The following is a 14,874-nucleotide window of genomic DNA, read 5'->3' on the forward strand; positions in this document are numbered from 1 at the left end:
TCCCAGCGCCACGAAATAATGCAAGTCTGCTTTGCTAAAACATAAATAATAATAATTAAATGAAAAAAATGACCAAAAAATGACAAAAAATGACAAAAATTGGATTAAAAATGTGACAAAAAATGACAAAAAAAATGAGTCTGCTTTGCTAAAACATAAATAGTAATAAATAAATTAAAAAAAATAAAAAATTGAAAAAACGATTATGCTAATTTTGTATTCATTTAGTGTAATAACATTTTTAACCGAATTTCGATTTATTGCACAGCCCTAAGTTGATTTGGCAGAAGTTGCCGATATTCAGTGCGATATTTCTTCATTTAAAGTTATCATAGTCGCCATGTTGGACTGACCACGCCCTGTCCACACGAATCAAGCTCAGGACTAGGGATGCACAATAATTATTGGCAAATATCAGCCTTTTTGACGTCATCATATGAGGCTGATAATTAGTTTTTCGGCCAATAATTATGTGCTCAAATTACATTGAATCTGCCGATATCCGATCTCCCCGAGCAACTTCTGCTCTGTTTTAGCTGAAAACTACGGGGAGTATTCCAGCGAAACCAGGCTGTGCAGGCGCTCTCCGTGAAGGAACAGCTTTTTAACTTTTTACATCGAACTTCAACATTTTCACTGCAGCAACATGTGATCAAGACGAGGAAATCAAGTCATTTTAACACTGGAAAAGAGCGGCTCCTAAACTGATGATGTATGTTTTGTGTCATAGTGTGTGCGAGTGACAGGATGATGATGAAGAATACAAACTACTGCATGTGTCACTTACTATAAAAAGTGTTAATCCAGGCTCTGACCCTGTGCTCCAGGCTCGCCGCAGCAGTCAGAGCGAGGCCGTGGCGCTGCAGGCCATTCGAAACGCCAAAGGCAACGGGCTGTGCGTGGACTGCGAGGCTCCCAGTGAGTAACAACTGCACATTTGAGGGAACGGGGTGGAAAAAATCCCCTCAGCCCCCGTCCCTGAACTCCTCCCTGTGTCTTCCCTCCAGACCCGACGTGGGCGAGCCTGAACCTCGGCGCTCTGATCTGCATCGAGTGCTCGGGGATCCACAGGAACCTGGGCACGCACCTGTCCCGCGTCCGCTCCCTGGACCTGGACGACTGGCCCGGGGAGCTCACGCAGGTCCTGGCCGCCATCGGGAACCACACGGCCAACAGCATCTGGGAGAGCTGCACCCAGGGCAGGGCCAAACCCGCGCCCAACGCCACACGGTCAGTCCGTCTGCGGAGTCTGGTCTCTTTTTTATAGAAACTAAGCTGTCTGTCTTCCATCGCTCAATAATTGTCGGTGAAGACGATGCATTTACAACATACTCTGAGGTGGCAACTTTACAACAGCAAAAAGGAAGTTACCCCAGATTTAACCCCTTAACTCCCACCTGAACCGAGCACATTTTCTCCAGTTTGGCTTTACCCCCAGTCCAAAAAGCTGTGAAAATAGCAACAAAACTGAGACGAAAACAATGATGGAAATGTGACCAAAAAGTGACGAAAATGTGATAAAAATTGTACAAAAAATGACAAAAAGTGACAAAAAATGACCCAAAAAAATGAAAAAAAAAGACGAAAAATGACCAAAAAATGACAAAAAAAATGACCAAAAAAATGACCAAAAAAATGACAAAAAAGGACAAAAAAATGGAAAAAAATGAAAAAAATGACCAAAAATGACCAAAAAAATGACCAAAAATGACCAAAAAAAAGATAAAAAATGCAAAAAAAGATTAAAAAAAATGAAAAAAAATGAAAAAAAATGAAAAAAAATTAAAAAAAATGACGAAAAATGACGAAAAATGGCGAAAAATGGCGAAAAATGGCGAAAAATGACAAAAAATTACGAAAAAGTGACAAAAAATGACAAAAAAAATTACAAAAAAATGACAAAAAAATTACAAAAAAATGACAAAAAATGACAAAAAAAGACAAAAAATGACAAAAAATGACGAAAAAAGAAAAAAAAATGGAAAAAAAAGACGAAAAATGACCAAAAATTTACCAAAAAAATGACCAAAAAAATGACCAAAAAAATGACCAAAAAAATGACCAAAAAAATTACAAAAAAATTACAAAAAAATGACCAAAAAAATGACCAAAAAAATGACCAAAAAAATGACCAAAAAAATGACCAAAAAAATTACAAAAAAATTACAAAAAAATGACTAAAAAAATTACAAAAAATGACGAAAAATGACGAAAAAAGGAAAAAAAATGAAAAAAAAATGAAAAAATGAAAAAAAAAAGAAAACAAAAAAAAATGAAAAATATGACCAAAAATGACCAAAAAAGGGAAAAAAATTACGAAAAATGACAAAATATGACGAAAAATGACAAAAAAACAACAAAAAAAAGACAAAAAAAAGACCAAATTTTTTTTAATAGAAACTAAGCTGATGTTACCTCTGTTTCCCTCCCTTTATGTAGAGATTTAGGTACAAAATTACACACCCGAGAGCTTCCTGCCATAAAGCCAACATTAACCCCTGTGCCACCATGCTGTGCGTTAAAATCCTTTCATTAACTGCCAAAATTAAGGCCATAAACCTGGAGTACCTGATTTTTCCTCTTCAAACTGTGACGTTTCTAGCTCTCACAATCCAACCTGCATATCCTGTTCAAGCATATTAATTATGTGCTTGTTTCGTGCTCTTGTGCAGCTGTAAATGGTGACAAAGTGAGGAAGCGGGGACCACCCCCCAAAATACATTGCACCAATTAAGATTCTAATGACGATGCATTTACAACATACTCTGTGGTGGCAACTTTACAACAACAAAAAGGAAGTTACCCCGGCTTTAAACCCTTAACTCCCACCTGAACCGAGCACATTTTCTCCAGTTTGGCTTTACCCCAGTCCAAAAAGCTGTTGTTACGACCCGGCTCTGCTAGGTGTAGGACGTAACAAAAACCAAGATGTAAAATGGTAAAGTAAAGTTGTAATTTAATAAAGGGAGTGTAAAAGGTAAAATGGACAACTGAGGGACATAAATAACAAACAAAGGCTAATACAAAAGGTTAAAATAGCAACAAAACTGAGACGAAAACAATGATGGAAATGTGACCAAAAAGTGAGAAACATTGACAAAAATGTGACGAAAATGTGATAAAAAATTTACAAAAAATGACCAAAAAATGACAAAAATGTGACAAAAATGTGACAAAAAAATGACGTAAATGTGACAAAAAAAATGACGTAAATGTGACAAAAAATGACCAAAAAATGACAAAAATGTGACAAAAAATGACATAAAAATGACGTAAATGTGACAAAAAATGACAAAAAAATGACAAAAATGTGACAAAAAATGACAAAAAAATGACAAAAAATGGACAAAAAATTGACAAAATGTGAGAAAAATTTGACGAAAAATTGAGAAAAAATGGCCATTATATTTGCCATTATGTTTACCTGAACTTTTGATTGTCATATTTATTGCTCTGTTTTATTGCCTTGATGTTTGTTGCAGCTGTGAGGCGACTTCTGTTGTGATATTGGGCTACACAAAACCATTAAACTTGAAACTTGATAAGAATTTAAAAAAATACGAATAATTTGACGAAAAAAGTGACAAAAAATTTACAAAAAATGACAAAAATGGACAAAAATTTGACAAAAAGTGGGAAGAATTCGACGAAAAATTGAGGAAAAAATGGACGAAAAAGTGATAAGAATTTGACAAACAAAAACAATATCTCAGTATTTTCAGGGACTTCCTCGATAATGATTATGAAGCTTTATGAACAAAAACCCCTGATGTCTGCGATAGATGTTTCTGCTAAAACTCTGCCGTCTGCTTTCAGCGAGGAGAGGGAGTCGTGGATCCGGGCCAAGTACGAGCAGCGTGCGTTCCTGCCACCGCTGCCCCCCGCCCTGTCCCAGCCGCTGCCCCCCGCCCTGTCCCAGCCGCTGCCCGGGGAGGGCGTGCCCCACTGGCTGCTGTCGGCCGTGACGGAGCGCGACCTGCCGCGGCTGCTGCTGCTCCTGGCTCACAGCAGCAAGGAGCAGATCAACCCGTCCGGGCTGGCCGTCTGCAGGACTGCGCTGCACGCCGCCTGCTCCCTGGGCGACGTGGTCATGACGCAGCTGCTGGTCTGGGTACGCGCCGCTCTTACCAAGGGTCACTGGTTCAACTCCTGTTTCTCCCTTTCTCTGGTTCCTCACAACAGTCTGTAAATAAAAGGAAGGGAGAGACATTACTATCATAGTCATTAATAACCTGTTTACCTGCAGCTCCTCCTCTGTGTGACCTTGTCTGGAACAGAACAGCACCGAAGTTAAACCAACCTTTAGACAAATGAGTGTTTTATTTTGAGAATTCTCCTGCTCCTCTGAAATTTAATCTGGACGGTTAGTCAGGATATGCACAGCCCTGATCAAAACAGTGTTAATTTCGTCGACTAAAATATTTAGTCTTAATTTTAGTCAAAGTGTTATATTTGACGACTAAAATTGGACTAAAACTAAATTAAAAGTTTCTCATGAGACTAAAACTGTGACTAAAATGTCCAGATATTTTAGTCGACTAAAATGAGACTAAATAAAAATGAAAAGGAGAGACTAAAATCATCCAAACTTCTATTGACCGTCTGAAAGAGCCTCAGATCATGTAAATTCTCTGCCAAAGGATCAGCTCTGAGCTTTGTTCATGATGCAGAGGAACAAGATTAAATATGATTATAATGAATGTTATCAATGCAAAGTCGACTAAATTCGTCTTAAATTCAGTCGACTAAATTTACTTGCAATTTTAGTCGATTAAAACTAGACTAAAATTGAAGATATTTTTTTGACTAAAACTAGGCTAAAATCGAATTACATTTTCGTCAAAAGACTAAAACTAAAACTAAATTAAAATAATGTTGTCAAAATTAACACTGGATCCAAACGGATGTAACTAACTGTTCTGATCAAGTCTTGGTTCAGCAAAACTATGAGCCCTAAGAGTGAGATCAGCTGAACATCCTGAATGACCAGGTTATTCCATCAGGGGATTTCTTCTTCCCTGATGGCACACACATAGTCCACAATGCCAGGATCCATCGGGCTCACGTTGGTAAAGTGGATCAAAGAGCATGAGATGAATCGTTCACCACAGAGGCAAGATCTTCACCTCATTGAGGATCTTTGGGATGTGCTGGAGAAGGTTTAGTTTAGTTTAGTTTAGTTTATTTAATTCAACAGGGACAATATGCAAAAAACATCAATTAAAGATGCTTTGGACCCAATGGGGAGGAACGTGCTTCTGTATGGTCCTCATGGTGGGGAGCTGACATTGCTGTAATACCGCCCCCTGGTGGCCAGGGGCGACTCCAACACTTGGGATCATTGATTCTAATGTTTTTTATTTATTTATTTGAGCATATATTTTGCTCAAAAGGAGTAGGCTGAAGCAAAAGCTTATGAGCGCCTTCCCCCTACTCAAAATGATGAACTTTTCATTTCTCATAGTATAATCAGTGTAAACAAAACAACAACAAGGAACAATAGCAAAGAAAACAAAACAAAAAAATGAAGAACTCGTTTCCTTTTCTGAACAGCTTTTTGACGCAAACCAAACTCACAACCACTGTTTGAACTATTCACATAAAAACAGAACCAAACACTTTACACTATTACTATTTCCTGCAAGATCGCTACAAAGCAAGTAACAAAGCGACCATTCATATATTTCTTTCAGTGAGACTCTAATGAGACTTCAAACGTCCCAAGAACAGCTTAAAAGCCTGGCTCCAAAGAGTTTTTCTTTTTCTAAAAATCACTGTGACCCATGTGACCACGCAGGGGGAGGTGAAATATTTTTTAACCACACTAGTTTTTGTTTAGCAGCCCGAAAATTTGGAAGCATTTTTAGTGCTTTGACTGGCTCTGTGGAGGCTCCGCCCGCCCCGTGAGCGCAGGGATCCTTTTAAGCCTTTTTGCCCTTTTAAGGAACAGGCTGCGTAGGAGGAGATAGAGCGGCCATTGAATTTCACACAGGACTCGGGAACCTTTTTCAATGAATGACAAAAAAATGACAAAAAAATGACAAAAAATGACAAAAAATGACAAAAATGTGACAAAAAATTACAAAAAATTACAAAAAATTACAAAAAATGACAAAAAATGACAAAAATGTGACAAAAAATGACAAAAAATGACAAAAATGTGACAAAAATGTGACAAAAAATGACAAAAATGTGACAAAAAATGACAAAAATGTGACAAAAATGTGACAAAAAATGTGACCAAAAAATGACAAAAAAAATACAAAAATGTGACAAAAATGTGACAAAAAAATTACAAAAAATGACAAGAAATTACAAAAATGTGACAAAAAATGTGACAAAAAATTACAGAGACCCACTCATCTTTATTATATTATATCTGTGTTTGCACCAGATTTAGCTTGAGCTACTTTCCGTCACACTCTCCCATCATCGATACAAGATCTTGGTGAAAGATTAAATTAACACTGGATACGTTGACATCGCAGAAGCTTTTTGAAACAATGATGCTGTAATCAAAGCAAAAGGCGGTTCAACCAAATATTAGAGCGTGTTTATTGCGGCGAAAGCAGGTACTAAAAATAAATCTTCTATCTTTAGATCCAAGTTTTAATGCTGTTGGTCCAGGAGCAGCATTAAAGGAAGTGACTTGGTTGTTCCAGCTCAAATAAATGCTTTTCTTGACATTGGAGATGAACCCAGTATTGTAAATTTGCTTCTTCCACACAGGATTGCTCGTATCGGTAAAAGAATCGTTAAAGAACTGGCAAACCTTCATGTGTTTCATTCAAATGTGGTCAGTGAGAAGACTTGAATATGACGGTAAAAAGAGCCGAGTCTAGTGAAGCTCATCTTCAAATTGTCCCACTTTTGCATTTCCACCGAGGGGCTCCAAATGCCAGAACCCTAAGTCACCGAGGCTCTTTATTTACACATTTCTCTGACATGTCATTCATCAAACTGCCGTATTTAGACACATTACTGGAAAAGCCTTCCATTGTTTCTCTTTAAATCAATATCCCCCCCCCCTCTCTCCCTCAGTACGGCGTGAATGTGAAGTCGAAGGACGAGCAGGGTCAGACCGCTTTAATGTTGGCCAGAAAGAACGGGAGCAAAGGCTGCACGGACATCCTGCTGCAACACGGCTGCTCGAGTGAGACCTCCCCGACCACTGCCACCCCGGTGCTCTCACGCAGGTAACAAAACACCACAGCGGGGATTTAAATACTCACTTTACCACAGGACTGACAGTATTTCAGTATTCTTTCAGCGCTTAAAGGGATGTTTCAGGATTTTTGACATAGGGCCTCATTTCCTAGTTATCCACACTGCAAAAAGTAATTGACTAGACAAGTATAAACATCTCAATTTGAGCATAATAATCCAATTTTTAGTTGTTTTGACTAGTTAAGAAGTTCTTGGGCATTTGTCCTGGATTATTTCACTTGTTCTGAGATGTTTCTGACTCGTTTCGATACATTTCGTCCTTATTTCAGCTCATTTTCTTTGCCAATGGGGTAAGAAAATTGGTCTTATCTCATTGGCAATTTTACTTTCTTATTTCAAGCGAGATTTATCCTAGAACTGGTCTGAAATGTCCTCAAACAAGCAAAGTAAACTTGGTCCGATCAGGAAAAGTGTCTAAATGAGTGAAAACCGCTCAAAACAAGATACATTTCCTCAATTCCAGTCATTTAAGCCAATGCTTGATATTGACTTTTTGTAGAGTATATCTGCTGCTGTAAATGTGCTGTCCTGAGTCTGCGAGCTGGAGCCGCACATTCAATGAAATTTGAGCTTATAATTATCGGGCCTAATTATTGGCCACATTTTTTTATCGGCTTATCGTGGATGGCGTCAAAAATGCTGATTAATTTTTTGTGCATCCCTATGCGCTACGACATTACGGCTTCACTGACGAAAAAGTGCTCGGCCAAAGATAAAACTACCTCCCGCTGCGACGTCTGAATTACCTTTTATTTGGACTACAGTCGCTGCAAAAAGTGGATTCTAAGCAAGCAAAAAATGTCTTACTTTAAGAACTAAGTTCTTAAATTTTCAATAAAAAGTAATAATGTCTTGTGTAGCAAAGTTTTCTTGAGTAAAAAAAATCTTTTTTTAGGAAATAAAATCTAACCATTTCTTGTTCAGATATATTTGCTAAAAAACATACACATTTTTTTTGTAACAAGAAAGAAAAACTTTTTGAATCTTCTTCAGTTTTAGACAAAGAAAAACTAAGATCACAACAACTCTTAATGTAAGAACTGATTCTCACGGATAATACATTCCATTCTTTAAAGTCGGCGGCTTTCACAGCTCGAAGGTCCTGGGTTCGATTCCCACCAGGACGGGGCCTTTCTGTGTGGAGCATGTTCTCCCCATGTCTACCTCTAAAAACATGTACAATAGGTGAATCCTCCAGCAGGTGATTCTGACCATCAGCCTGGCTCCACATCATGGAGACGGGTCTCTGGGCAATATTTTCCTTAAATATTAGTATTTATTAAGAACATTTTGCTCAAAAATGTGTGTAATTTAGAACATTTTACTTAAATTAAGCAACATTTAAGTAAAATATCCCACAATTTTTCACTAAATAAGAAAGTTTTCCTTAAATTATTCCATTTTCTTGGTACATTTTGCTTCATTCTAGATATGTATTTGCTCAAATTTAGTGTTTCTTTCTTGTTTTATGATGAGAAAAATATTCTAGAAATAAGAATTCTTAGCTAGAAAAAAAAGCTGACCCCATTGGCAGAATTTTTTCCTTAAAACAAGACAAAATATCTTTTTTTAAGATTTTTTCCCTGGTTTTTAGTAGGGCACTTTTTGCAGTGTGAACAGTGACCTTTCTCTCCCCACAGGTCCAGCACCGCCAGCCTGGGACGCACGCCCTCCAGGAAACGGCCTTCATAGACCGGACCTGATCTCCGACAAACCCCAAAATCACACAGACTTAAAACGACAAGCGCTTTGACTCAGCTGGAAGGACACGCTCCCGCAGACACAAACTTTTAAAGCAATACCCGACGGCGCAGGGACCTCTTTTGAAACGCCGTCTCTTCCCGTCTTTTTCCAGAAAAACGCCGGCTTCACTTCCCCCCCAAAACGAAAGAAGTGCAATAATTCAGCGACGAAGAAGAAGAAGAAGAGAAACGTCACCGGCGGCAACGAGCGGCGTGACGGTCGAGCCAGACACTTAAAAAACACAGTCACGAGTCCCGGCGTTATGAAGAGCCAGAGTGTAACGCTTAAAGAAGGATTATCTTGACCTATCCGCAAGAAACAAAGACGGGCACAAAGTCAACGGTTTCTCCCCACAATAGTATGAAAAAGTGGTCGCAGTATTCAGTCACGCAGAAGGTAGTACTGTAGTATCAGTGCAGTGTTACAAAGCATTACGGTAATCATCAGGCATTAAATTAACTGTGCCATAATAAGGCCTTGAATGGTGTTAAAAAGTAATAAATTTGATTCCAAGATGGCCGCCGATTCAAACGTAAGGGACGGCTGAGTCTCGGAGCTCAAAAGTTACCCTTAGTTACTGTATATCCAATTACTTTTTTGTCTGATGGAATGTTTGCAAATCTTAAGACAATATAAAAATGTAGTATTTGGGCATTAAAGCAGCACTAAGTAACTCACACTCATTTTTTTTTACTTATTAAAGCGAGACACTGCAGGTGAATAGGGGAAAAAATGTATATTTACAGATATTAATTTGAAACTGTTGCTGTCGATCACTGGCATAAATGTGAGAAAAAAATACATGGCAAGTTTTCTGTCATTTTATATTTTCATAAAAGAACAAGGTGTTTTATGCCTAAAAATGCCCCAAATTTCCCGTCTTTTCGGCGACGAAATCTGAATAATGGATAGAGCTACATTCAAATTTATTGTTTCATTTTATTGGTAAATGAGTTACCAAGACTTTTTCAGAGGGGATTTAGGATTTCTTGTTTAGTTTCAAAATAAGCTGTTTTTTAGTGTAAAAATGTGTAAAAATGTAATTTTTGCCTTTTTTTTGACATTCAAAACTCAATAAATGGGGCTTAGGGATTAAATAATAAAAAATCCCTCTGAAAAAATCTTCCAAATATTGTTCAGTCCAAGGCTGTAAAATGTGAAGTCTTTAGGTCCGACTGACGTGGACATAGCGTCGCCACAATGACGGAAAAATGTGTTTTGAGAAAAAGGCCCTTGAAATTGCATTCTCCCATATAAGTCTATGGGGGAACATTGAATCAGCGCAATATTTAACCATGTTATTGTGAAGATTAGGCATATTTTCTGTTTCCGGGTGAAAGCTTGTATGTTCAGAGACCAATTTGGCCCAAAACCTGAAAACTGAAAAAAAAAATGAGTTTTGCCTGTAGTGTCTCCCCTTAATTGTCCGTGAGAGTAAATACTACGCTGACAGAAAAGACAAAGGGAGAGAGGGATATTGTTCATCCAATTACACAATTAATTTTTTTCACTCAAACTTGGCTGTAAATACTGTTTAAGTGGCGCTAGCCCGCAGTTAGCTTTGCTCGTTAGCCTGTTAGCTTCTTCCTCGTGATTCCATTAGTGTGTATTGGTGACTCCGACCCGGTGGCAAAGTTGCAAATGTGCTTTTTCTGTCCAGAGACACCAGGGGGAGATGAAAGACCCCCCCAATCATCCCGTTAACCCTTGTATTACCCCCACAGGGACTACGGGAAGGATTTATTAAGGTAAACAAGTTACTTAGTACTGCTTTAAAGAGCTTTATATCCCAAGGCCTTTCCAACTCTGCAGAGACACGCCGCTCCTGGAGGTCTTCTCTTTAGTTAGAGCTACTAACAATAAACCAGATCAAAACATCTGCATTTCCTGAAGGGATTCTGAACGACTCTTCCCCCCCCCCCGGCTCTTCATAACGTCACGACTTCCAGTGAACCTTTTCATTTCCTGCCGCAATAAATATGAATTCATGTGCCGACGGTAAAGCTACGTTTGCGGTTATGCTTTGTGAACTTAAGTCAGTGGTAATCCATCTCAAAATATAAAGGCATATTTCTTTAGATTAGAGAAAACAATGGTTTGGAATATGAACTATAGCAGTGTACTATCGCAGTCGAAAAATATGGCGTTTAAATATTTGGTAAATGTATCTCTATACTACATGCTGTACTTAATGTTAACCTATGAGCCACGTCTGAGTCAGCCTTTTGTAATCGATTTATTATTATTATTAATAGTAGTAGTAGCTTATACAGTTTGTTTTTCATTGTCTTTTGATATTTTTTACTTATGCTTTCCTAAGTGTCATAACTGAGTAAGCACATGGTTTTTTTTACGTGATAATAACGACAATAGCCCAACGCGTCCACAAAGTTTTCGTTTCGGGACGGCAGCAAAGACTGAAACCGAGACCGCACTCATCTCTGTCCCCACGCGTTTACGGAAGTGACTCCCGGACACTGTGTGAACCCCTCATGAGTGCGGACGAACGACCGGACCACGAGTGCTGAACAGTCAAATAAAACCTTTTTTTAATTAAGGTGTCCCGTGTTTTTGTTGTTTCGAAGCAGAGAAAAGAGAGTGAGTGAAAGAGGTGGGCGGCCAGATGCTGAACCGAGCACATTTTCTCCTGTTTGGCTTTACCCCCAGTCCAAAAGATTCTGGGAAAAAGGTGAGAAAATGGCAACAAAACTGAGATGAAAACAATGATGGAAATGTGACAAAAAAAGTGAGAAAATATCAACGAAAAAGTGGCAAAAATGTCACAAGAAATTGACAAAAAATGGATGAAAAATGACCAAAATGTGACAAAAAAATGACAAAAATGTGACAAAAAAATGACAAAAATGTGACAAAAAAAGACAAAAATTTGATTAAAAATTGACAAAAAAAATGACAAAAATGTGACAAAAAATTGATAAAAATGTGACAAAAAATGACTAAAAATTTATTTAAAAAAATTACGAAAAATGACAAAAATGTGACAAAAAATTACAAAAAAATTATAAAAAATTGACAAAAAATGACAAAAAATTTATAAAAAATTGACAAAAATTTGACAAAATGTTACAAAAAACTTACAAAAAATGTGATAAAAAAAAGACAAAAATTTGATTAAAAAAATTACGAAAAAATGACAAAAATGTGACAAAAAATGTGACAAAAATTTGACAAAAATATTACAAACAAAATGACAAAAATGTGATTAAAAAATGACAAAAATGTTACAAAAAAAATACAAAAATGTGACAAAAAAATAACAAAAATGTGATAAAAAAATGACAAAAATGTGACAAAAATGAGTTGAACACCCACAAAAAAATGAGATAACGTGAGGAAAAAGATCCTCTCGGTTCAGGCGGGAGTTAAGAAGTTAAAGGGATATTTCAGGAGTTTTGACATCGGGCCTCATTTCCCAGTTATACAGTGTTGTTGATCTATGTCAAGCACATTCATCCTTTGTTCTTAATTCCTTTATTTTTGGGGATCCCGAAGAGCTGAGTTCATCCGAGACGGAGCCCACACACCCGCAGTCTCGCCCAGTTTCACTCCACACTATAGCCTTGTGAATAAAATCGTAATTGTACTTCGTTGTGGCGTGGTCCTTGCCAGGGAAATGGAGTCAATATTTTTTGACTAGGTTCGGGAACAGGACCACGCCTTGACCTATCACACTGTGCTCACCTAACCACGCCTCTAATGACTCACCAAACCAAGCCTGGTCATCTCAGTTTGTTTGAAACTGTCGACCCCTCCCTCCCTTCATGTCTGTTCAATTTCAGCCATGATTCTACTGCTTAGAAAGTCCCACAACTGGCTTGACCGGCTTGACTGGCTTGACCAGCTTGACCGGCAGTGCACCATTCGTCATGATGGTAACTCGTCTTCTTCACTGCTCTATAAAAACAGCTCATCTTCTCCAGTCCCACAGACCGCTGACTCGGAAGTGAAGGTAAGTCTCCTCACGGCTCAGGTCTGGGCTTTTACACAAGGATCTTCTTACTCGCTGTACTTGGTGTTTTCAGATGGCCGCCCACTGCCCACTGACCGCCTTCCTCTGTTTGGCCGCCGCTCTGCTGACCACAGGAGCTGTAAGTTCATTTATCATCGTGTCTTTTTGACCAGGCTTTACCCCCAGTCCAAAAGCTTCTGGAAAAAAAGGTGAGAAAATGGCAACAAAGCTGAGACGAAAACAATGATGGAAATGTGACAAAAAAGTGAGAAGACGTTGAGGAAAAACTGGCAAAAATGTCACAAGAAATTGACAAAAAATGGACGAAAAAATGACAGAAATGTGACAAAAATTTGATAAAAATTTGACAAAAAAATTACAAAAATGTGACAAAATGTTACAAAAAAATGACAAAAATGTGACAAAAAAATGACAAAAATGCGATGAAAAATGACAAAATTGTGACAAAAAATGACAAAAATGTGACAAAAAAAGACAAAAATTTGATTAAAAAAATTGACGAAAAAATGACAAAAATGTGACAAAAATTTGACAAAAATGTGATAAAAATCTGACAAAAATGTTACAAAAAAATGACAAAAATGTGATGAAAAATGACAAAATTGTGACAAAAAAAGACAAAAATTTGATTTAAAAAAATGGACGAAAAAATGACAAAAATGTGACAAAAAAATTATAAAAATGTGATAAAAATTTGACAAAAATGTTACAAAAAAATGACAAAAATGTGTTGACAAAATGACAAAAATGTGATGACAAAATGACAAAAATGTGATGACAAAATGACAAAAATGTGATAAAAAATGACTTTAAACAATCTCATTGTTCCACACTCACAGGCGGTGGGAAATGACCCAGGTGAGTTTGCCTATATTCACTTTAACATACAGTGCACTTATTTTGATTCATTTATTGTGATGATTGTTATTTTAATAAAGGCTGTCCTGAGGGCTGGACTCCGTTTGGAAATCGCTGTTTCAAGTTCTTTGATTCTCTGTTGACTTGGATGAACGCAGAGGTACAGCACTAATAATAACAATTACTATTCTCATTAATACTTGTGGTTAAAGTGGTGGAACTCTAATCTAGGAAACTCTCAACGCGACACTAGGTCGACATATGAACGGCTGTGTGTTGATTACATGTAACAGAAGGTGTTTTATACTTTGAAAAAAATAAGTTTTAAACCATTTGACAGAATAACATTTCTTTATGTGAGTTCTTTGAGAAACTCTCAGAAAGTTAGAGCAACTGCGAGTCCTCCCCAGGAAGTATGTGATTAATCAGATTCAGAGGAAAGACTGTGTGAAAAATGCACCTTAACCCTGCACTGTTTTATCACCTTTTCTCTTCATTATGCTTCCTAAATGAATCTGTAGAACTGAAAATATAAGGCCGATTGTTGTGAAATAAAAGTTGGCTGAAGCTTGGGAGAGTAGACTCACTTTATGGATTAGTTTATGTCTGTAAAGTTCAAGATTTCATGATAAATGCTGTTAAATTGAGTCAAATTAAACCCACAGGATCACAGGTTTGTCTCTGAAGAGTGAACGTCCATGCGCTGTTTGCTGATTGTATTTCAGACAGTTTTTTATTTTATTTTATTTGTTTCACTGCCCAAGATGGTGGAGCTCAGTTCCTGGAGGTTCTGGCCCTTTTTTAAACCTGCTAGTCCTCCCATTAATATTAGATTAGCTGTAATGTTGATTTGATATAAAAGGTGTGTTTACGTTTACATTCAGCCTCACTCACCTCCACAAACCCATCCGTCCTACAAACATGACTACAATGACCACTAACCCAAAGCTTCTCATTTGGCTTTTTGGCTCCAGAACAGCTGCCTGTCTCACGGTGCAAACCTGGTCTCCATCCACAGCGCTGAGGAGCATGTTTTCGTCATAGATCTGGTCAAA

The 14,874-nt window shown here is 37.6% G+C and overlaps 1 protein-coding gene across 2 annotated transcripts in view; it reads left to right on the forward strand.

Moving 5' to 3' along the window:
- agap2 (ArfGAP with GTPase domain, ankyrin repeat and PH domain 2) overlaps positions 1 to 8,997 on the forward strand; it is a 71,809-nt gene extending 62,812 nt beyond the window's left edge. For both annotated transcript variants that reach the window (XM_079580853.1, XM_079580852.1), the window contains 5 exons: positions 828 to 918; positions 1,008 to 1,230; positions 3,817 to 4,111; positions 7,042 to 7,196; positions 8,868 to 8,997. In XM_079580853.1, the coding sequence (XP_079436979.1) occupies positions 828 to 918; positions 1,008 to 1,230; positions 3,817 to 4,111; positions 7,042 to 7,196; positions 8,868 to 8,919 (816 nt within the window). In that variant the 3' untranslated portion in view covers positions 8,920 to 8,997. The remainder of the gene's footprint in view (positions 1 to 827; positions 919 to 1,007; positions 1,231 to 3,816; positions 4,112 to 7,041; positions 7,197 to 8,867) is intronic.
- The last annotated feature ends 5,877 nt before the right edge of the window (positions 8,998 to 14,874 follow it).

The sequence above is a fragment of the Gobius niger genome (assembly GCF_951799975.1).
Source record: "Gobius niger genome assembly, chromosome: 22".
NCBI lineage: Eukaryota > Metazoa > Chordata > Actinopteri > Gobiiformes > Gobiidae > Gobius > Gobius niger.